The sequence below is a fragment of the Panthera onca genome, chromosome B2 (assembly GCF_046562875.1).
Source record: "Panthera onca isolate mPanOnc1 chromosome B2, mPanOnc1 haplotype 2, whole genome shotgun sequence".
NCBI classification, from domain to species: Eukaryota; Metazoa; Chordata; class Mammalia; order Carnivora; family Felidae; genus Panthera; species Panthera onca.
In genome coordinates, this window is record NC_138343.1 from 23,297,808 (window position 1) to 23,321,874 (window position 24,067).

The window sequence follows — 24,067 nt, forward strand, 5'->3', positions numbered from 1 at the left end:
ACAGAGTGTGAGTGGGGGAAGGTCAGAGAGAGAGGGAGACACAGAATCTGAAGCAGGCTCCAGGCTCTGAGCTGTCCGCACAGAGCCTGACGCAGGGCTCGAACTCACAGACTGTGAGATCATGACCTGATCTGAAGTCGGACACTTAACCAACTGAGCCACCCAGGTGCCCCTCAATACTGCTCACTTTAAATACTATTTGTAGAGCCTCTGTTCAAGAATCTAGGGTCTCCGGCGCCTGGGTGGCTCAGTCAGTTAAGCGTCCACCTTCAGCTCAGGCAATGATCTTGCAGTTCATGAGTTCTAGCCCCACATCGGGCTCTGTGCTGACAGCTCAGAGCCTGGAGCCTGATTCAGATTCTGTGTCTCCTTCTCTCTCTGCCTCTCTCTCTCTGTCTCTCTCTCTTTCAAAAATGAATAAAAATAAAAAAAAAAAAAAGAATCTAGGGTCTCACTAAATGGAAGGCATTCTTCCCCCATCTGTAATTAGTATAGGAATGGCAACATTTTAGTGCATTAATTTTATGTGTGATGTCTTTAAGCCCAATTAGCTAAGGAACAGACCTTTAATGACTAGCTGTATAAAATCAAAGAAGGACTGGCTTATATTTTATATCCTCAACTTGTCTCAATATTTGTTAGAATTTAAACTTTCCAAGGTTGATAACCTGTTTAAAATAAAAGGGAAAATATATATTTATACATGTACCTCAGTTTAATATTCTGGACTTAACAATTACCAATTATAAATGTAAAGACAAAAAGAAGTATAGTAAAATAGGCCAAGAAGAGATTTAAGAAATCTAAAGTTAAAGCTTTATTTTTCTTCCTGCCCTCCTTGTGCTAATCATTAACTGAGTTTACAAATAACCCCCTCCTCTGAGAAGAAATATAGCAACACCAAACAGGACAAGCACACCAAATGATCTGTATTTTCCTTTTTATAACTGAGTCTTTGTGAAAATGTCCCTGTGCAATATACATGCCTCAGGTTCTATTCATTATCACCTCTAGATGAAGCCACGAGTTGGGAAAGATGGATAAATTCCTCGTTTTAACTACAATAATTGATTTGTGAAGTGATGCTATCCTTAGGAACATGGCTGATGCCCTGAAAGGGTGAAATTAGTTGTTGTTTTCTTGGTGAAGATGAAATTTTAATGTTTATTTATTTTTGAGAGAGAGTGAGACACACAGAGCGTAAGTGGGGGAGAGGCAGAGAGAGGAGACACAGAATCTAAAGCAGATTCCAGACTCTGAGCTGTCAGCACAGAGCCCGACACAGGGCTCGAACTCCTGAGCCCCGATCATGACCTGAGCTGAAGTCTGATACTTAACCGAATGAACCACCCAGGTGCCGCGTTATGAAGGTGAAAATTTTAATGATTTTTCCATATTCTCTAGAACATTCACTGCTCTTTGTAAAATGCATTGTTAGATCTAAACACAGGCAGCTGCTTGTAGGAAACTCTTTATTCCTCCTTTACCCTAACGTGAAGGACAAAAAAAAAAAAAGCAGCAGCAGCAGCTGAGAATATTTCCAGAGCGTGGACTACAGGAAGCATCAGGTCTGACTATACAGAAGGTGGTTTTCTCCAGTCTGCATACTGGGCCACAGTTCTCTTCTCGCAGAACTCTGGAGCTCAGGACCAGAAGTGACAGTAATGGTCCCCAGGACCTTTACCCCAAGGCCTTGGGGTAGGCTCTTCAGTCTGTACCTTCCAGAATCAATGCACAGACTCCTGGGTCCCCAACACCAGGTACTGCAGGAATCGGACCTTATCTCTAGGACAACTTGCTAGTGAACACAACTCTCCCAACAGGATACTGTAATTTGTAAGCCAGTTCATTTCCCTAAGACCTTACTTCTTTGTAAAATGAACTTCTCTTTTGCATACGTGAGCCCTACCTATGCTCAGAAGAATGGACCACCACCAGAGGTGTCTAGCCCAAAATAAGCACTCAGTAAATAGTAGGTCTGGAAACAAAAAAAAACCTTAAAATATGACATGATGAGTTACTAATCACTCATACTCATTAAGTGCTCTCTTCAATATTATAATTTAGTGGAATTTCAAATATGTTAATATAGGTTATCATTCATTAATGAGAAAAGGATTGCAATTTTAACTCTCATATTTAACTCTTTAAAGTGTGGCATCGTTAACGCAGCTGGATGTTCTTATTCTATGACAGATTAGCTCATGATTCATTAGCTGTACACATCTTGGGTCCATATGTACTGCTACACAGTAGGTTAGACCCCTACCTGGCTCAAGGAGTAGCCTAAAGGAATCTTGCAAACAGAAGATTCCAGTCCCTAGAGCAGTGCCAGGGCATAGCTTACATACAGCATGTGGCAGGGTTATTATGTCTAATTGGTACATTGGTATTAACAAATGTGTAATGACACAAAGCACAGGAAATTTCACTACATCTCTGGCAAATTCATAGTGAGAAAGAAGGACAGATGGTTGAAAACGGCCATAAAATGTTCTATTCCATGTCTGCAAAAATCATTAGTAGTTAAAGAGATGTTATTAATGGATCAGATTCACTTAGGGAGTCGTGTTTCTGTAATGCACATTAAAGCAATGATACTTCTGGTATTTTTAATGTAATCAGGGTCAAAGACAAACATGTCTTTGTATGTAATTAGAGAATAGATTTATCGACAGTAAAGAAGCTGTTCCACATCACTTAGGAAGTTGTTATTATCTTCTTACATTGAGGAGTAAAACGCCAACCACATGCTAGCCTCGTAGGTCCCTGAAATAATACCATATTGTTTCATTGGTATAATCTCGGGAGATGGGGAAGGGGTAAAGTTATTATTTCTGAAAATCACCAAAAGCCCATTTTTAAAAAGCCACAAATAACCAGTTTGTAAATTATGAATGAGTGATTTTAATCCCCCAGGTTCTTTAACATATTCTTTTAGAATTAATACAAAAATCAGTGTTTGGACTTTGTGAGCATGAGAATGATTTCCGTGGATGTTTTTAAATTTATTTCTTTATTTTTTTAATTATTATTATTTTTCTTTTTTTTAACTCATCTCTGTACCTGGTGTGGGGCTCGAACTCACAACCCTGAGATCAAGAGTTACATGCTCTTGGGAACCTGGATGGCTCAGTAGATTAGGCATACAACTTTGGCTCAGGTCATGATCTCATGGTTCGTGAGTTCAAGCCCTGAATCAGCCTCTGTGCTGACGGCTCAGAGCCTGGAGCCTGCTTCAGATTCTGTGTCTCCCTCTCTCTCTGCCCCTCCCCCACTTGCACTCTGTCTCTCTCTCTCTCTTTCAAAAATAAATAAACATTTTAAAAAATTGTTTTTAAAGAGTTACATGCTCTTCTGACTGAGCCTACCATGCGCCCTAATTTCAGTGGACGTTTTATGTCTGTGTGACAGCATAATATCTGTGAACTGATGGAGGTGCTTTAGGCCAGGTGCAGTGGCTTGTCATGGTCCCCTCCATGTGGAGTGGAACTTTCCGCCCTGCAGGTCCAGAATGCCAGAATCAGGAGGTTGTCAGTACTTAGGGACAGCGGCTTTCCTTAGGACATCTCAAGGTGCAAAACAGGATTAAGGCAATTGTGTGAATCTAGCCGGGAAGCCAGAGGGATGGAGGTGTTCGGGAACCTGTGGTCATTGTTCTTGGGCTTTCTCTCACTCAGATTGTTCAGAAATACTCTTTCCCCAGTTCTTTCTCTTTCTGGGCTTTCTTAAACTGCTGCTCCTGAGAGCAACTCTTGCACGCAGAGGCAGCTCGTGTTTCTGCATGCTTTCCCAGCGTGGTAGAATGCATGGGCTTGTAGCACGCTTTCACTTGTTACCTTTTAGATCAGCTGCCAACCGTTGGCTTCCAGGCAGGCCTGTAATTACATAGTTTGTGTGTCTCCAGAGCCCCTTTTGGACATGGGCTAGAGTTCTTAAGGCAGCTGGCTACGCTCATGATGCTTTTCCTGAGGCACACGACCTGGAGCTACAAACAGATAGCGGTTCTGTTGCTGTCCCCACACGACTGTGTGGGCGTCACATCGTGTGGGCATCACAGTTAGGTTTGTGGATTTTATCCCAATGGAGCACTGATTTACAGTGTTCTCTTCTACAAACCGATTGCCTCGGAGTAGGTTTCCCCCAGTTCATAGCCATTTCCTTATCCTGTCAACCTAAAAATAATAACAATAAACCATTTAAACATCCTATATAAATCTGCCAGGTTTGATAAAAAGCGAGGGGGAGAAATCTCATCACCTCCAGTGACAGTGGTGTAAAATCCCTGCATTTGGCTCTGGCAGAGTTTCCACCACAGAAAGAGGTGCTTTGTCATCACTTTGGGCTCTTAAAATGTTGGGTGTTTTTTTTGGGGGGGGGTTTCCCTCTCCCGCCCCTCTCCCTGCCCTCCTTCCTGAACAGTTAAAATGTTTATACGGTTGGTTAACAAACATCAGCAAAATGATAACAATCGCTATTGATCCCTGTATTATGACTGTGGAAAGTCTAAACTTGCAGATTTATTCCTGATTATAAAATAAGTCTTGGCTCTCTTTGTGCATTCGTTGGCCCCTGCCACCCCACACATTGTTCATTTCTGTGTGACACTGGTGTATCTTCCTCAGGTGAGAGGTGTCAGCCGTGAACTGGAGTAAGCCCTCCAGGTGCTAGATGCAGCTGTGCACCAGTGATTTATTCTTGTAAATGTAGGACTTGAAGGGGTAGAGGGCTCTCAAAAGCAGTGTTCTCCTGTTTTCCCCAACAAGGAGAGAGGGGAGGAGCTGGAGACAGATAGGACGTTGATGAATGATCAGTGGTTTTGTTGCCACTGGGAAGGTTGGTTCAAGGGAAGTATTGCATTTTTTATTACATGAATAATCTATAGTTACTGTAATAATATTTGAGGGGAGAAAAATTATTCATAGTTCTACTCATGAAACACTATTATTTTCGTGTATATCCTTCCAGAATGTTACTTCTGCAGATACATAAGAATGTGTATTTTTCAATAAATGGAATTCTAATCCTTCATAACTTTGTGACTTCCTAATTATAATTAACAGCTTTCAAGTCAGTAAAAGTACGCAAGCATCATCATTTTTAAATGGACACATAGGGCACCACTGAATGCACTGCTTCATTTGTTTTGCTAATCCTTTATTGTTAGAGCTGAAGGTGTGTGCGACTTTAAACAATGCCATGATGAACATCCTTGTGAGTAAGATATCTTTGTTCACTTATCTAGCTCTTCATTTCGGGTAGATTACTGGAAATAGACTTGGCTCAGGTCATAGTCTCGCAGTTTCTGGGGTCGAGCCCTGCATTGGGCTCTGTGCTGACAGCTCAGCCTGGAGTCTGCTTCAGGTTCTGTGTCTCCCTCTTTCTGCATCTCCCCCACTCACTCCCACTCCCTCCCTCTCTCTCTCACTCTCTCTCTCTCTCTCTCTCTCTCTCAAAGATAAATAAACATTAAAAAAAAAAAAAGTACACCCAGTTTAAGGAGATTTTCTACATGCCCGATTTGGGAGAGAGGGTGTGTGTTTGTTTTTACTATTCTACTGTGCTCTTCCTATGCTGTGAGATTAGATAAAATCTTGTCATTTGTATAGCCATATTTAAAGGAATAAAGTAAGAAAAGCTGTTTCACATCTAATTGCTTCTTGGGTCACAGAACCGTTGTGAATCTGACTAGAAACCGTTGTGAATGCTCCCCTAGAAAAATGGATGTATGTATATATACAATGCCAAGGGTTCATCTGCTCCTGAACCTAATCCATGGACTCCAGTTCAGTCTTTGACTTCTAGGTTATTCTTAGTTTTTTTATTTGTAATTATTGTCACTTTCACACCAGTTAAGAATGAAGTTAATTTGTTGTTTCTGCTCTAGTCTAATAAATATTTTATGCTCTTCCATGTATAGTCTGTTTTGCAGTGGACTGTTATAAAATAGTATTGAAACCAAGAATGAAATCATTTCTTCAGAAAGACAGACTGCCCCTACTACTCTAGACTTACATATTGCAAAGGGTTACCAAAGATGTGTTTGAGCCATTTGGGTGAGACCATTCTAAACATACAGAATGTGATGTTCACATGCTTCACTTTACCCCATCAGTTCATGCATTTTTCCTGCTTGTAGGATTTACCCAGTTGATTGTCTCACAGTCCCATTTGGCATGACCAAAGCCAGACTCATCATTTCTTTCCCAATATGTCTGCCTTATTGTATCCAAATGTCTGTTAATCACACTGCTCTTCTTCCAGTTACTCATGGGTGGAATTTTAGACTCAACTTGAGCTTTCCTTGCCCAATGTATTAATCAGGGATCCCCACAGAAACAGAACCAAGAGGATAGATATGTGTATAGAGAGGGAGAGGGAGAAAGGGAGAGAGATTTGTTATGAGGAATTGGCTCACAATTATGGAGGCTGGCAAGTCTCAAGATCTCCAGGGTGAGTCTGCTGGAGACCCAGAAGAGCTGACCGTTTAGTTCTGGTCCAAAGATCAGTGGGCTTAAGACATAGGAAGATCCGTTATGTCAGTTTGAGTCCAAAGGCAGGATAAAAGCTGATACTCCTTTTAAGACCATCAGGCAGGAAGAATTCTTCTTAGGAGAGGGTCAGCTTTTTTATTCTTCTCAGTCCTTCAACTGATTGGGTAAGGCCCACCCACATTATGGAAGGCGGTCTACTTTACTCAGTGTTGGAAGTAAACTGGCCACCATAACATGGAGGGCAGGGAGAGACCAAAAAAAGAGGCAGATCAACCCAGATTGGTAGTTGGCAGGTTTAACAAGCAAGGGAACTTCTTTACAAGGCTTATCTGGAGTGGCCACAAGAGAAGTAGATCTTTGCACCTGCCCACCAAAATCTTAAGTCTGTATAGAGACCTGAACTGGGTTCAGTCACATACCATCTGGATGGTCTTAACAACACTTTGTTCTTTCAAGGTTATGTCCTTGAAATCAATGCCTGCTGTGGGAATAGTGGGCAGAACACACATTCCAAGGACAGGGGCAGCATTGAGGAACCTCTACTTGCCATGGTCCAGCTCACAGGTAAACTGGCAGTCACGTCCTCTTGATTACCTCCTCCAGCACTCAGTCTACCTATTTAAATGATAATACCATCCAGAAGCATCACACAGGTCATCTCTTCTTCCTGCAAACCTAGTAGAAGACACCTAACAAATGAAGAGTGCAAGGTGACAGGATAAAGTAGAACTGGGTTTTTTCCTATGGGGCTTACAGAATACTGAGAGAAACAGTTGGGAAAAGGCAAGATAAATCAACATCACAACCCTAAACAGGAAACACTTTCAAGGTTGAAAAAAGGTTTTAACTTACAGGAAGAATATGTGTGGTATACAGGAATGAAAATAGGAATATGTTTCATATACAGTGGATTCTCATTATTTGCAGAGTCCATATTTGTGCATTCACACACTTGATACCCATGGTACCTTCACCAGTGGTTATCTTACTGTTGGCCACGCCATTAACAGTGCCACTGTAATTCTCTGTTTTTTTTTTTAAGTTTGTTTATTTTTGAGAGAGTGAGAAAAAGTGTGAATGGGAAAGGGGCAGACAGAGGGAGACAGAATCCCAAGCAGGCCCCTCACTGTCAACGAGCCTGATGCAAGGCTCGATCTCATAAGCTAGACACTTAACTGACTGAGCCACCCAGATGCCTGCTTAAAGATGCTCTCGTGTGCCCTGACAAGTTTTGCTCATGCCTTTTGTGGTGTCATTTGACTCCTTGTGTTCTCATTGAAAACTGTCCTGTTTAGGGGCACCTGGGTGGCTCAGTCAATGAAGCATCCAACTCTTGATTTCAGCTCAGGTCATGATCTCACCATTCGTGAGATCAAGCCCCATATCAGGCTCATTACTAACAGTGCAGAGCCTGGTTGGTATTCTCTCTCTCTCTCCCTCTCACTTCCCTCCCCTGCTTGCGTGTTCTCTCTCTCTCTCTCAAAATAAATAAATATTTTTTAAAAATAAAATAAAAACTGACCAGTTTTATTTCTGTTTTGATTCCCTAATTGGTCAGATCTAACTGCTGCCATCTAAGTGATGAGATTTGTTGTTCAAGCAAGAAAGAGCCAAAAATATATCAGTCTGGGTTTTTTTCCTAGCAATTTATTTTGAAATTTTTCAAAAATACAAGAAAAAAATTTTTTTCAATAATACAGTAATAACCCATATACCCTTTGCCCTTATTGAACGGTTGTTAGCCTTTGCCACATTTGCTTGCTCTTACTTATTTGCCCATCTTCTTGCTCTCTTCCCTCTTTCTCTGTCACCATCATGGTCATCCTCTGTATGTTTTCCGGAACCATTTGACAGTAAGTTGCACACATGACACTTTACTCCTAAGTGTTTCAGCAGGTATCTCCTCTAAGAACAAGCACATTCTCCTACATGGCCACGATACCAACATCACATCCAGGACAGTTGTCAATGATGCAATAGTATTATCCGTTAGCATAAAATACAATCCAACACTCATTTCTCCACACTCCCCCATCATACTCCTCCCTCTCCCGCCTCCCACCAGGATCCAATAAAGGGTCCACTCACTGGCTGCCATGTTTCTTCTGTCTCCTTAAATCTGGACCACCCCTCTCCTCGCCCTTTTTTGTGTCTTTCGTGAGATTTCAGTTTTGAAGAGTCCAGGGCTTGTCATGGATAATGTCCTGCCATTTGGACTTAGCCCATTACCCTTAGATTCAGGTAAAACATTTCTGGCAAGAATACTACATGAGTAATGTACCTTCTCATCTTGTCACATCAGGAGGCACCCCAGTATTGGGGATACTCAGTTTGATCATTTGCTCGCTACCTCCTTTTCTCCCTATAATTAGTAAGTGATATTTGAGGCCTAGTGAAAATCCTGTTCTTCAGCAACTTTTCATCCATGTTTTAGCATTCATTGGCAGTGACCCTTGCCTGAATTAATTATTACATGAGTGGTTGCAAAAGGTGATTTTCCAAATAGCTGACATTCTATCCAAAAGAGCTCTTTTCCTCTCTTAGCCTTCTCACCCAATTTTTTTTATCACTAGAGATTTATTGTTGGTTCAGAGTGTAATCCATTACCATCATTGTTTCTTTGATGCTTGCATTGTCCCACATTTGCCAGTGGGAGCTTTCTCTAACCAGTTCCTGTGCCCCTTTAATATGGCCCAGTTAGTCTTTGAGCACCTCCTTGTTTTCTGACACAAAGTGGGTTTTTTTCTTTGTTTCTTCCCAATAATATGTTAAAAGAAACAATTGTATATTGTTTTCTACCCATAACTATATTTTATCAGAGCAGCCTACTATTTTAAAGAAGCAAACAAAATGTATACCCCATTCATAGCTAAAAATAAAATACACTGTATTTCTCCAGAAACAGATTTCTGGATCAGAGCCCAGCTACTAATAACACACATAAACAGTCGCTTCCTCTCAGCAAAGAGTAGTAGTCCATTAAGAAATATCTGACTCGGCATTGTTTGTGTGTGAAAAGCCTCTTCCATGACAGCAGAAAAAGGAAAGTGAGTTGTACTGACAATTCAGAATGTTTAAATCGTTCATCGGACAGGTGTTTTTATAATTTACATTGTGTGCCCAGCACCATGCTAAAGGCCATTATAGATCTATAAGGATATATTGTTAAAAAGGCAAAAGGAGATAAAGCTAGTTGAAAAATAGAAACGGATCAATACGTGACAGCGTACTTATTAATGTTATAGGAATTAATAGGGGAAGAGATAGCATGGAGCAGAATGTGGGAGAACTTGTGAAGGAGCTCAGAGCAAAAGTGAAGTTTGAGTCAATGGTTGTGTTTCTGGTTTGTGTAGTCATGAAACGAGACTTTTTCTGACATATGAAGCTGTTAGCAGTGATTGTCTTTGGGGAGGGGGACCAGAGCAACAAGACATAAGGCAGCAGCCTTTTTGTTATATGTCCTTGTGTGCATATATTACTCTTACAGTAACAGAGACAGATTTAAGATCTTGCTTATTAAAGATGAATGACCTAATAGGAAGAGGAGTCTATACCAACTGAATAAAAAACTTGAAGTCCAGCCATGGGTTGGGCTGGGTAGTGGGAGCAAAGTTATAATTGATCTTTCAGACAATGGGGGACTACTGAAAGGTTGTGACAAAGGTAGGCATGCCTTGGGGGAACTAATGTAGCAAAAAAGTAATTTGCACATACACCGAAGTCTTATTTGCCTTTATTCAGAAGAGAGTCACTGTGTGGTAGTTAAAATCAAGTTTAATTGCATCTAGTTTATTTAAAACACACTTTGGTTTATATTTTTGAAAGTGGAGTCATTGGGATATGTCTTTTGAATAAATCAAGGCATACGTGGATGTATTTATGGATTCTTTGGACAATTTGTTTTGATCTACGACTTCTGAAATTGCACTCCTCAAAAACTGGCTTCTGTGGCTTTGGCACAACCTTTTTTTTGTTTTTGTTTTTGTTTTTAATTACCACAGAGGTTTAAATGCCAGTGATCATGTATCTAGTCAAATTCTAATGATACAGCTTTTGGAGACAGGATGCCACAGTAAAATGATTTTTGTGGTTTAATCAGTTTTGTACTGACATACTGGGCTGCTTTCAACTGTGGATTCCACTTATACCTCACACTTCACTGTGATGAGTCATGCGCAGGGAAGAATGGAGAGGAACCTGCATGTATGACACACTCTGTAAATGGATGACCCTTCCCTTTCTCCCTGTAAAGCCAACTGTTGACAACTATAGGCTTTTTGTGCTTGGTTTGCTTTGGTTTGGATGTTTGGGAGGGGGGAGGGTGGTGGTTAGAGGTGGTGTTTTTGTTGTTGTTGTTTTTGTTTGTTTGTTTGTTTTTGCCTCCATTGAATATAACAAATTAAATCCAAGGAAAATTCTCAAACTGTCAAAATAAATTCAATTTGTATTTACTCAAGTACAGATGGTCCCAGTTTTCAATAATTCATTCAGCCAAGGAGGCTTTTAAAAACTAGTATTTTACTCCTCTTCATTCTAAGCCACTTATTTCTTTTCTCCTAAGTCCAAAAATAAGCATATGAAGCTCAGATCAGTGTTTTGTTTCACCTGTGCTGGAGTCTCATCCAGTAGTGGTGATGGGTTGTTCATCCCGATGTGGATTACTTATGAGGTCAAAGGACTTGTTTTACTCCCCTCTACTGTCTGACAGGCTGAAACTAACAGGGACAAGTGGGAAGTGGCTTAGGTAAAACATCACTCTCTACTCCACTTCTTATCTCACCCCCCAAAATCAACGAAGGCAGCAAGAACACCTTGAAAAAAAAAAAAAATGAAGCACCTCTACACAGTATATTCAGCATAAAAACTGGGCCAGAAGATCACATGGTGTGGCTTTTTAAAACAACTGTCACTTCCTCAGGTCACCACTGTTTACATGATGATGTCGGGTAGCTTCTGAGCTTTTTAAGCGAAACCTTTTAATATTTAATATGGTTAAAAAAAGGTTTTCCACAGGCAGCTTTCAACACTACCACAAATCTCTGTCTGTACTGTGGTGGTTATTGTAGTGTATCCCTTAAAAATTCTATTTTTTTTTTTTTTTTGTACGTACTACCAACTCTGGAGTAAATACCAACACAGAACAAAATATTCTCAAATGGCTCTTTCATAGCACTTGCTATTCTAGTGAATGAGATGTTTTTCCCCACTATATGCATTTTTGTTGCTTTTAGTAAAACTTGAATTATACTTATAATGTTTTTAAAAAACTAAGATTGCCCTCCTAGCCTTTCACTTTACTGATTTTGTAAGTCTCAGCTTTGTCCATGATTCTCAGTTTCATTCGACACTTCCTTTTAGCAGATTATGGACATGTAAGTCTCAATCTCTGTAACCTGTTTTCTAGAAATAGACTAAAAGGAAATAAGCTAGCATTTGTTGCAAATTTTGGGAAAATTGTGTTGTGTCATATCTAAAAATGAATTTCCTAGGATTCTGTAATTATAGTCACTGATTCGTGTAGTATCAACACAAAACTGGAGAAAAGCAAATCAGGACAACTGGATGTTAGCATAGCAGAGCTATAAAAAGATGGCTAAAGGGATCATTAAAGAGTCTGCTCACTGAAAAATAAACACAGACATACACTTGTGTCCACACTAAAACTACTACTAAATCACTCACGGGCAGGAATAATAAGTGATGATTTGAATGAGGAAGTAAGACAAATTCACTGAAACTAGCAGTGTCGTCTATCCTTTTATTTCTCCATTTTCTCATCTAAAAGAAAGTAAAGAAAATACTTCTAATTAGATGCTTACAACGAGTTCAGCATGCTTGGCTGGATGATAGGATACCCAAAAGCACTGCATTCAAACTCTTAAACTAAGTTCCAGCTGGGGAAGCTTCTGCAGAGCATAGTTTCCCCTTTTTTGTTCTAGTTTCTTGTTTGTTTTTAAGAATTACCCACACACACACCAAAAAAAGCGGGGGTGGGGGGGGGTGGGAGAATTCCCTTTAGGTTACTAGTCATATAAAAATGCCCTGGGAAGGGGGTGGAACAAATGGGGAGAGAAAATTGTTTAAAAGTGAATTGGGTTTGGCGGGGGGCACCTAGGTGGCTCAGTCTGACTTGATTTTGGCACAGGTCGTGATCCCAGGATCATGGAATCAAACCCCACGTCAGGCTTTGCACTCAGCATGGAGCCTCCTTGAGATTCTCTCTCTCTCTCCCTCCCCCCATCTCCCCCACTCACAATCTCTCTCTGGAAAATAAAAATAGAAAGTGAATTGGCTTTTAAATAAAAAACTCAAAAATGAATTTCTTTAAAAACACATTTTGTTAAAATATGTAAACAGTGCAATATTGTAACAGCACAGCTCAACGTATTTTTGTAAAATGAAGACATCATGTACTCAGGACCCAAATCAATCAAGTGAACATTATCAGCACTCCACAAGCCCCTTGTAGTTCCTTGTCCCAGGACCCCACCAAGGATAACCACTGTCCTGATTTATCACATAGATTGGTTTTCCTGTTTTTATACTTTCCACAAATGGAATCTGGCTACTCTTGCTCAATATTATTTGAGATTCGTCCATATTATTCTGTGCTGGTGTGGATGGTTTGTCCTCAGGGCTGTATATTTTTTCGTTGTGTTAATACACCACAAAACTTATCTATCCTTTTTTACCACTGATGGGTATTTGGGTAGTTTCGAGTTTAGGGCTGAATAGTGCCAATATATATATATATTTTGGTACTTATCTTTTAGTGGATGGTCATTCTAGGACTGGAACTGCCTGGTCATAGACTTTGCATGTATTCAGCTCTAGAAGATTCAGCCAAGCGGTTTTCCAAAATAGATGCACCAAATTGCATCCCCATGGATGCATGCAATTTATATTCTAGTTGTTCCACATCCTTTCTAATACTTGGTATTTTCTGTCCTTTTTCATTTTAACCACTCTAGGGGATATGGTGGTTTTAATTTTAATTTTTCTAATAACTCACAAAGATGAGCCCCTTTTCATGTATTTGTACATGGAGGGATATTTCATGTTTAGAGATTGGAATACCCATTAGAAAGTTGTCAGTGTTGTTCAAGTTGATGTATAGACATAATACAATCCCAGTCAAATTACTAGCAATTTTATTTTTGCAGAAACTGAGAAGCTCATTTAAAAATTCACATGGGTATTCAAAGGACCAAGGATAGCCAAAGAATTCTTACAGAAAATGGAGAAAGCAAGAATACTTGTACTATTGCATAGAAAGGTTTCTAAAGCTTTGGTAACTAAGACAGTGTTACTGGTGCAGGGCAAGGCTAACAGATCAATGGAACAGACTAGAGTCCAGAAACGGGCCCACTTCTATACTGTCATCTGATCTATGGCAGAGATGACACTGCATTGCAGTGGGAAAAGGATAGCCTTTTCAATAAATGGTGTTCAGCTATTTGGGTAACTATTTGGAGATAAAAGAATCTTGACCTCTTCCTCATTTCATGCAAAAAGTGGATTGTAGATTTAAATGGGAAAAATAAATAAATATATATGTGTACTTTTAGAGGAAGACCAAAGAAAACAACCTTACTACCTGGGAGTAGACAAAGATTTCTTAAATAGGACACAAAAAGTATGAACCATAAAAAATTAATATATTGGGCCATGTTAAAATTGTGATGTCAAGGGACCCCTGGTCAGTTCAGTGGTTAGAGCATGTGATTCTTGACCTCAGGGTCCTGGGTTCAAGCCCCATGTTGGGCATGGAGCCAACTTAAAAAAATTAATTTAGGGGCGCCTTGGTGGCTCAGTTGGTTAAGCAGCCAGCTGCGGCTCAGGTCATGATCTCACAGTTTGTGAGTTCAAGCCCCACGTTAGGCTCTGTGCTGACAGCTCAGAGCCTGGAACCTGCTTCAGATTCTGTGTCTCCCCCGCTCTCTCTGCCCCTCCCCCACTCACACTTTGTCTCTCTCTCTCTCTCTCTCTCTCAAAAATAAACATTAAAAAAATTTTTTAAATAAAAATGGGTGAAAATTTTGAACATTCACAAAAGGTGATATCCAGATGGCCATGTTTTTTCATTTTCTCCTTACTTTTAATAAGAGAATATGTATGTCGTGTACATATTCAGCTACTCTTTACTACTGCCATTCTAAAAGAGTATGCCTAGAAAACATCAATAATATGTATAATTACATGAAAACATGATGTCCTTTCAATATTACTGTTTTAGGTTCATGTTGTTTTGATACCATGGACATATAAACATGCAGAATCTAAAGCATGCAACAGCAGGAAACACCAGATGGTTTCGCACATACTTATAACCCTAAAAAAAATTAGCTTTTCCATTACCGTGAAATGTGAGCAAACAGATCTCCTCTGCCTCCTGCTTCTCTCCTTTTCCCTCTCCCCCTCCCTTCTCTCTCTCCTCCCCTCCACCCCTTTCTCTCTCTCTCTCTGTCTCTCTCTCTCACACACACACACACACACACAGTTCAGTCTTTCAGCTATGGACATCTCATCCCTGACCCAGAGCCACATCGGGCTCACTATTGCTGGTCACTAATGTCATCTTTATGGAAATAACGAAAGGACACATAAGTGGCAGGAATAGATGAAGTGCAGAAGCCTGTGGTGTTCTCTGCTTGGAAATTTTTCAAAGCTGAAGATTTAATGTTTTTTTAGGGAAATGAAATAGGTGTAAACTTGACCAAGTTAAAACATTCTGCTCTAATACATACTTATTAATTAGAATCATCTGGAGGGTTCTGAAAACATGCTGATACCTGGGATCCTGGGTGCAATCTGGAGGATTTGTTTGATCCTGGGAGGTTTTGTTTTGTTTTGTTTTTTAACTTTTTAAGTTTATTTATTTTGAGAGAGTGAGAGCACGTGCAGGGGAGAGGTAAATAGGGAAAGAAAGAGAATCCCAAGTAGGCTCCACACACACATCAGTGCAGAGCTCGATGGAAGGCTTGAACTCATGAACCTCAAAACCATGACCTGAGCTAAAACCAAGAATCAGATGCTTAACCAACTGAGCCACCATGCGCCCCTGGACCCTGGGAGTTTTAAAAGCTCTGTGGGTGATTCTGATGTGCTGGTAAGGTTGTAACCCCTGCGGGTGCTTAAGTCAGGGTGCAGTTAAAACTGAAATCCTACGTTGATTGCTCCAAAGAGCCACCCTGTTAGACTACCTCATTTGTGTTTTGGTTTGACTGGGGAGGAGGGATATTTGTTTCTTTTAGAGTACTTCTCCAGGGACCTGAGTCCTGGGAATGACTAACAGAAAGTGGTAAAACTGTCTTTTCAGGAATATGCTCAGATGTTCTACACAGGGTCCCCTACCTTCCTAGTTACCCCAGGAGCACCTCACTGCAGATAGTGTGCACACAGTGCTAGTTCAGCAGAGAAGGCTACTGCAAACAAGAAGGATCTAGATTTCTAGTACATCCGGCCATCCTCCCTCCTTCCTTCTCACCCCACCACACTGATTAAGAATTCATGATTGTAACTCAAGTATTTCAATACCGTGAAAGCACAGAGCCCTGGCAGTTCCTTCCAAAGAGAAACATGGTGGTAGTGGCTGTTAAAATTTTTATTTTTTAAATGCCATTGTGAATATAGATATACTGTAATGAAAATAAATCACTAAAATTTTTACATAATTCATACAGCCTTTTGTAACTGGTTTCTTCCATGATTAATATCTTATTTACTTTCCCCTTCAGTAACCAAAAATAATTGATGTACTACATTTTAATATTTTGTATTTGTACTGCTTTAATTGATTTCATAAGTTATTCCAAATGCTGACCGCAAAGGTTATTTTATACTCATCTAATAATCGATTTAAGGTTGTATTATGTTGGGGGAACATAGATTATATACAACAGTTTGAAGACCATGCAATAGAAAAGTCTAAATAAGGTAAATAAAGGAAAACTTTTAAAGATAAAACCTACTAGTCTACTATGTAGCTAATAGATTTTTTCATATCTTAAGTTTTTTCCATTCTTTACCCATGTCCTCTGCCAACCAAAGAGCAAACAGGAGATAAATTTTAATCTCCAACCCTTAATCTGATTCTTATTCTTAACACGTTTTTCATTCACTAGATCAGAATATTGTTATTTAATAAAGGACCTAAATTTGTACACCATTAACCTTAATTTGGAACATTTTGGTTACTCAGTAATTTAACAATTTCTTCTAGTTTTGCATACATCATATATATTACCCCATGCAGAGGCTCAACTTTTTCAGTAGGTTGGACAGGACCAGTAGGTAGTATTATATTCTTCATTTGTCTAATGAAGTCCAGAGAAGTTAGACTGTGACTTTCTCTATTATAAATACAGGATGCAACTATTACTAGAATTCCATTTTTCTGATCTAAATCCTTTGCTCCGTTTGTTTGGGGAGCATTTTCATCTCTGTTAATTTAGGGCCCAGTCAGTTCGGAGGCAGAGGAAGGGAAGGAATATATCTACTAGTCAGTGATAGCCACTGAATTCAAACACTGAGCAGGATGCCACTCAGACCTCGACTTGGTTGAGAATCACACCCCTGAGAAGCCAGCACTTTGGCCTCCAATTTTCAGTTGAGGAAATGGAGACTCAGGGAGTCTACTAACCAGTCCCAAAAGAGTGAGACCCAGGTCTGTCAGGTGCTGAAATTCCTTATTTGCTACTTCTCCAGGAATTCAGCATCCAGTTAGGAGGGAGGGGAAATTACACACACACATGGACACACCTGAAATTAAAGTACCATTTACTGTTCTGGAAGTTGCAGAAAGAGTAGTCACCAAGTTAAAGGGTTCCAGAGAAACAAAAGATCACTTCTGAATGGATGGTCAGCAGAACTCCTTTTTCACTGAGAAGATTTGCCATGGCTAAAGTCTAAGAAAGGAGATTTGGGCAGGCCAAGATTAGATAGATAGATAGATAGATAGATAGATAGATAGATAGATAGATAGATAGATTTCAGTAGGCAAAATAAACAAGATGGATGGATGGATGGATGGATGGATGGATGGATGGATGGACGGGAGGAAGGAAGGAAGGAAAACATTCCAGGGAAAGATGATAGCTTAGAAGGAGAAAGCCAAAGAGATGGGGGAAATGAGGATGTAGGGAATAGATGAGCAACAGGAAAAGCAGATTTGAAGACCTTGCATATATGCTGAATGAGCATGGCTAGTTTAATATATGCCCAATTCCAAATGCTAAGATAAGTGCTGCTAGGTTAAAGGAAGCATCAAGAATTTTTGAACTGAGCTGATCCCATAAAGCTTCACAGCAGAGCGTGATTTGAGGTGGATATAAAGATAGGTATGAATTTTAAGGAAAATTCTTGAACAAAATGTCAAGATGGGAACACTAAGACCTAAGGTATGATTGCCAGGTAGAGATGAGAGGACAGCTTTGCTTTAAGAGAGACTTTGCAGTGGGTTAGGAGGCAGTGCAGAACCATTGAAAGTGTTTTAGTTCAAATGCTACCCTCACCAACCTCTTTATTGTAAATACAATGGATAAAATATAATAAAAACAAAAAATAATTTTCATCCTTTTATCTTACATAATCTCTTAACTTTTAACCATGTGTTGACCTATTTCTCTCCTGGTTTTTGAAATACCCCCACTGTCCTGGCTTCTCTTTTACCATTATTTAGTCCCCTTTGTGGGCTCCTTTGTTCACCCATCTCCTTGTCTCCCCGCGTTACCAGAGTCTGCCCTACTCATCTTCATCCTCTTCAGAAATGACCTGAGTGGCAGTGACACCTAAATATATGTTTCCGGCCCACACTTCTCTCCAGACTACACCCTGATCTGCCTTCCTCCTTGACGTTTCACCCGGGGTGAGTACGGCACCTGCTGTCAACCTTGCCCTGTCCAACCCAGCTCTTGCCCAGACATAGATCTGGTCCTGACCCTCCCTGTTGAAAACTCTCCTGTGACTCTCCATGAGGTGGCATTTGCCCACTTCCCAGTGTGGCCCAGCTGAGTGTCAACATTCTGAACCCACCTACACAATGAGTGTACCAAGGCCTTCTCCCCACCCACATTCCCCTATAATTATGGACCTTTAAAAAATTCCCACTCAAACAGATGGGCATGATGCCTCTAGAAATCTTTGTTTCTTCCAGAGTTGACCCTCTTCCAACCCAGCAAAGGCAATGGCAGTGATTATTTAGATTTCTGCTCCACAGGCATAACCTCAAGAGCTGTAGACCAGAGGAAAGAACCCTCCATAGCACAAATTTATCTCTCTCTGAGGCAGGTGCTTTGGAAAAGAATATTATTAAAGCTGGCTTGTGACGTTATGTTCAGGGTCAGTCTTCATTGCCAAGAGTACCTGCCAAAGGTTTATCTGCCCGTATTTGCTTATGCTAGAAATACTGATAAATTACTCCTATTCTATATAAATGTGAATGTATATGTATTCTATATAAATACATCTGTGCATGCACGCACATATATACATACAAAACATGCATGTGTGCATACATATATATATACATAGGCACATTCACATTCACACACGTGCCCCAATACACATATGTATATAAAACTGTTGGGGAATGGGGACCATTTTTCTTTTTTCTTTTTTCCCCTTCTCTCTGAGTCTGTCCCAAAGTCAACAGAGTGGGGTATACTTTGTGATGGTGTTGCCTTGGAGTTTAGTGCTGACACTCTTTTTCAAAGTCCTGTATTCTCTTTTCCTCAGCCACCCTGGCTGGCAGTAGGGGCTGTGGACTGCACGGAAGTCCCGGGTGCTCTCACCACAGTCTCTGCCCACGGTCTTGATTGAAATCCAGCTCACGTTATAGCGCTCAGGCTCAGGCATTGTTAGAACTGAGAGATATATTCAATTTTAAGCAAGAACAAACTAAATCTGCCTTCTAAGGAAAAGTAGGCCCAGCCTCCTGTGGCATTTCTTTAAATGGATTAATATGTTGATCTGGGAGAAATCGGGAGCCATCCTTCATGTTTTCATTATGAAGCCAGGTGAAATGAAAACCAAATCTTACTGCTAAATGCCACCCCTGGGAATTCTGCAGTGTTGTTTCTATTTTAAGCCAAACTGCAGGATTTCTTCTTTAGTTAAAGCATAATGTTGTAAATATAAAATTTCAGTATTCCTTTCTTTTTTTAACTTTAGACACCATTTAGTTGCTTCCTGTTTGCAGAGCTCATACCAGGAACATTTTATAATATTAAGCGGCTGTGAATATCTAATCACATGAGAAACACTTGCTGTGTATCTACCTTCACGTGTTGGAGAAATTGCAGCCTGAGCCTGGTAATAAGGTACTAATTATCAGAGTACTGCATCATAGTCCTTAGCAGACACCTAAGCCTTTATTCACTTAAATGTTTGTTTTTAAGTGAAATTATCAGTCATAAAATAAAACATAGGCATGAAATGGTGACTTTTGTCATGCTAAATTATTCTTGGTGATTTAGGGTAAAACACTTTTCCATGTCGTGTGCTTTCACTCAGTATCTGTTTATAAATGAGCAAACATGGGGGGGGCGCCTAGGTGGCTCAGTTGGTTAAACGTCCAACTTCAGCTCCAGTCACAGTCTCACGGTTCGTGAGTTCGAACCCCGCATCAGGCACTATGCTGACAGCTCAGAGCATGGAGCCTGCTTCAGATTCTGTGTTTGCCTCTCTCTGCCCCTCCTGCTCGTGCTCTCTTTCTCTCTCAAAATAAATAAACATTAAAAAAATAAGTGAGCAAATATGATTTTAAGAGAATGGAAGAATACTTTTCTCTGTTTTCTTAGTTACACACTCTGAACTTGTCATCCTGTACTGTTTATCTGAGTTTAAGGGGAAATTTCTGGAAGAAAGACTGACTGAGCATTGCTTTTTTATTATTATTATTTAAATTCAAGTTAGTTAACATATGGTGTAATAATGGTTTCAGGAGTAGAACCCAGTGATTCATCATGTCCATATAACACCCAGTGCTCATCCCAACAAATGCCCTCTTTAATGCCCATCACACATTTGGCCCATCCCCCCACCCACCTCCCCGCCAACAACCCTCAGTTTGTTCTCTGTATTTAAGACTCTCTTATGGTTGCCTCCCTGTCTGTTTGAAACTATTTTTTCCCCTTCCCTTCCCCCATGGTCTTCTATTAAATTTCTCAAATTCCATGAGTGAAAACATAGCAGTCTTTCTCTGGCTGACTAATTTTTTTTTTTTTTTACTTTATTTATTTATTTATTTATTTTTTAATATATGAAATTTACTGTCAAATTGGTTTCCATACAACACCCAGTGCTCATCCCAAAAGGTGCCCTCCTCAATACCCATCACCCACCCTACCCTCCCTCCCACCCCCCATCAACCCTCAGTTTGTTCTCAGTTTTTAACAGTCTCTTATGCTTTGGCTCTCTCCCACTCTAACCTCTTTTTTTTTTTTTCCTTCCCCTCCCCCATGGGTTTCTGTTAAGTTTCTCAGGATCCACATAAGAGTGAAACCATATGGTATCTGTCTTTCTCTGTATGGCTTATTTCACTTAGCATCACACTCTCCACTTCCATCCAAGTTGCTACAAAGGGCCATATTTCATTCTTTCTCATTGCCACGTAGTACTCCATTGTGTATATAAACCACCATTTCTTTATCCATTCATCAGTTGATGGACATTTAGGCTGTTTCCATAATTTGGCTATAGTTGAGAGTGCTGCTATAAACATTGGGGTACAAGTGCCCCTATGCATCAGTACCCTGTATCCCTTGGATAAATTCCTAGCAGTGCTATTGCTGGGTCATAGGGTAGGTCTATTTTTAATTTTCTGAGGAACCTCCACACTGCTTTCCAGAGCAGCTGCACCAATTTGCATTCCCACCAACAGTGCAAGAGGGTTCCCGTTTCTCCACATCCTCTCCAGCATCTATAGTCTCCTGATTTCTTCATTTTGGGCACTCTGACTGGCGTGAGGTGATATCTGAGTGTGGTTTTGATTTGTATTTCCCTGATAAGGAGCGACGTCGAACATCTTTTCATGTGCCTGTTGGCCATCCGGATGTCTTCTTTAGAGAAGTGTCTATTCATGTTTTCTGCCCATTTCTTCACTGGGTTATTTGTTTTTCGGGTGTGGAGTTTGATGAGCTCTTTATAGATTTTGGATTCTGGCTGACTAATTTTGCTTAGCACTCTAGTTCCATCCACATTTTTGCAAATGGCAAGACTTCATTATTTTGATCACCAAGTAATATTCCCTTGCGTATGTATCTTTGTTATCCATTCACACCTGTCAGAATGGCTAAAATTAACAACTCAGGAAACAATAGATGTTGGTGAGGGTGTGGAGAAAGGGGAACCCTTTTGTACTGCTGGTGGGAATGTAAACTGGTGCGGCCACACTGGAAAAAACAGTATGAAGGGTCCTCAGGAAACTAAAAGTAGAACTTCCCTACAACCCAGCAGTGGCGCTCTGTTTATCCAAAGGACACAAAAATGCTGATTCAAAGGGGCACATGCACCCCAGTGTTTATAGCAGCGCTATCAACAATAGCCAGATTAGGGGCATTGCTTCACAAGGCAAAGTTCAAAATGCTAAGAGGGTGTTTCATCTTCGGAACTCAGCTGGAGTGGAAGGTCAGGGTCTTGTGACCTCACCATGATGTTTATTGTAATTTGAAACCCTTGAAGATTTGCAGGCAGCTACCAGGCTGCTTCTGGGGAGCCTTACAGCAGTCAAGATTCCTCTCCCTGAGGGGACCCAGAATATCCCCTTGCGTTAGGCTATTTCTGTTTGCACAAAAACAGATAATAGGTTCAGAAGTGTGGGTTGGCTTGGAACAGATCTGAGATGGGGCTTTATTCTAATGACACCTGGAGAAATGGGGCAGCTCAGCAAAGATTGCCAGCCATTTACCTGTCTTACCTCACCATAGACAGGTCCTTCGCGATGGAACGGCAGCTCCCAAAGTTCACCTTTTCCTTTCCTGTTGCTTTGCTGCTGCATCTTTGCTTCCCCACCCCCACCCCTGCTGCTTATTCTTTCTGCTGCTGGTGGGCTGGCTGACTCTGTTTCAAACAATTGCTTCAATTCCCTCCGTTTGGAGCACACCCACCCTCCATGGGCAGAGTTCCTGTGGTCTGGCCAGGTACCTGTGGTCCGTGCACCTCTGCCACTCGACAGAGAAGGCGCCATGAGCCTCAGCTTGGTTCATCTTGCATTTAGGCTGCGTCTCTGGGACACGGTCTTCCTCTTCAGAGCTAGCAATGTGGCCTCATTGTCTTGGATTCGATACAGGAGTATTCATTTCATACCTTTGCCTCCTGTTTTGGCAAACACTCTAGAAGACAGATGATAGAGTCCTATTGAAGAATTCACTGTTGGATGACCAAGATTATAAATCTGTGTGGTTACCTCTGGAGAACTCTAGATGAAATGAGAATGTCTGGTTTGTCCCACCTGCCTCCACAGGTATCTCAAGACTTTTCTCTCTGCTCTTTTTTTCTTAGCCATATACATCAACTGTTACTTATTTTGCAGGGAACATGTATGATACTTTGGAACACACACAAAGTGTAACATACAAGAGTGTATATATAGTGTGAATACAGGCTGTACCCCACCAGAGATCTTTGCTTTGCTTTGTTTAATGCTTTAAACTTTCCTAAATGCTCTCCCATCCTTTATCACTTTAATCTTTCAAGTAACTAGGAGAGGCTAATCTCCACCTTTTGCTGCTGAGAAAACAGACCTAACACTACAGACAGAACCATTATTACAATCCCAGTTTTCTGATACATTCCACAACGTCTTGACACAAAAGTGTACGATCACTGAATGATGTGTGCATGCATGGCTCCCCCCCACCCTGCCAAGCACACACACACACACACACACCTGTTGCGACTCATTTATTGAAAACTGATAGAATTTACCAGCATCGATAATTTTTCCATTCTGTATATGGTATTGGCGGCTGAGAAATTAATGATTAGCCTAGTAAAGATGGAGTCTGAAAACCTGTCCTATGTCTTCAGTATTGTTAGCAGTCAGTCTAACGGTAGGCAGTGTGGGAAAGTCAGTGATTCTGTACAGAAAAGAATCAGTGTTTCCAAATCACTCGTCTTCCTAACATCCATCCATTCAACCAGCCATCCTGTTAGAGTGACATCGTTTGGAAAAAGTCCCAGACCTGGGATAAAGGGACCTGAATTCTGATACATGCTTAGTATGTAATTTGGGTTAAGTCACTGTACATTTGTGAATCTGATTTTTTTAAGTTTATTTATTTATTTTGAGAGAAAGAGAGCGAAAGAGTGCAAGCTCGGGGCAGGCGGGGGGCGGGGGGAGAGACAGAGAGAGAGAGAGAGAGAGAGAGAGAGAGAAAGAGAGAGAGAGAGAAATCCCAAGCAGACTCCACGTTCAGCACAGAGCCTCAACGCAGGGCTTGAACTCAGGAACCATAAGATCGTGACCTGAGCTGAAATCAAGAGTGGGATGCTTAACTGACTGAGCTACCCAGGCGCCCTATAAATCTGATTTTTGTTTTTAATCTGTAAAATGAGGTGTTGGGATTTTGTTT

At 40.6% G+C, this 24,067-nt stretch overlaps 1 protein-coding gene across 5 annotated transcripts in view; it reads left to right on the plus strand.

Annotated features, from left to right (window-relative positions):
• Positions 1 to 24,067, plus strand: part of LYRM4 (LYR motif containing 4) — a 170,909-nt gene that overhangs the window by 99,468 nt on the left and 47,374 nt on the right. For 3 of the 5 annotated variants that reach the window (XM_060614897.3, XM_060614898.3, XM_078446671.2), the window contains one exon: positions 6,951 to 7,058. The exons of 1 other annotated variant lie outside the window; for it this stretch is intronic. In XM_060614897.3, the coding sequence (XP_060470880.3) occupies positions 6,951 to 7,058 (108 nt within the window). Of the gene's footprint in view, positions 1 to 6,950; positions 7,059 to 18,228; positions 18,361 to 24,067 lie in introns of all 5 variants that reach the window. One more of the 5 variants, XR_009604837.3, reaches the window with a different exon arrangement.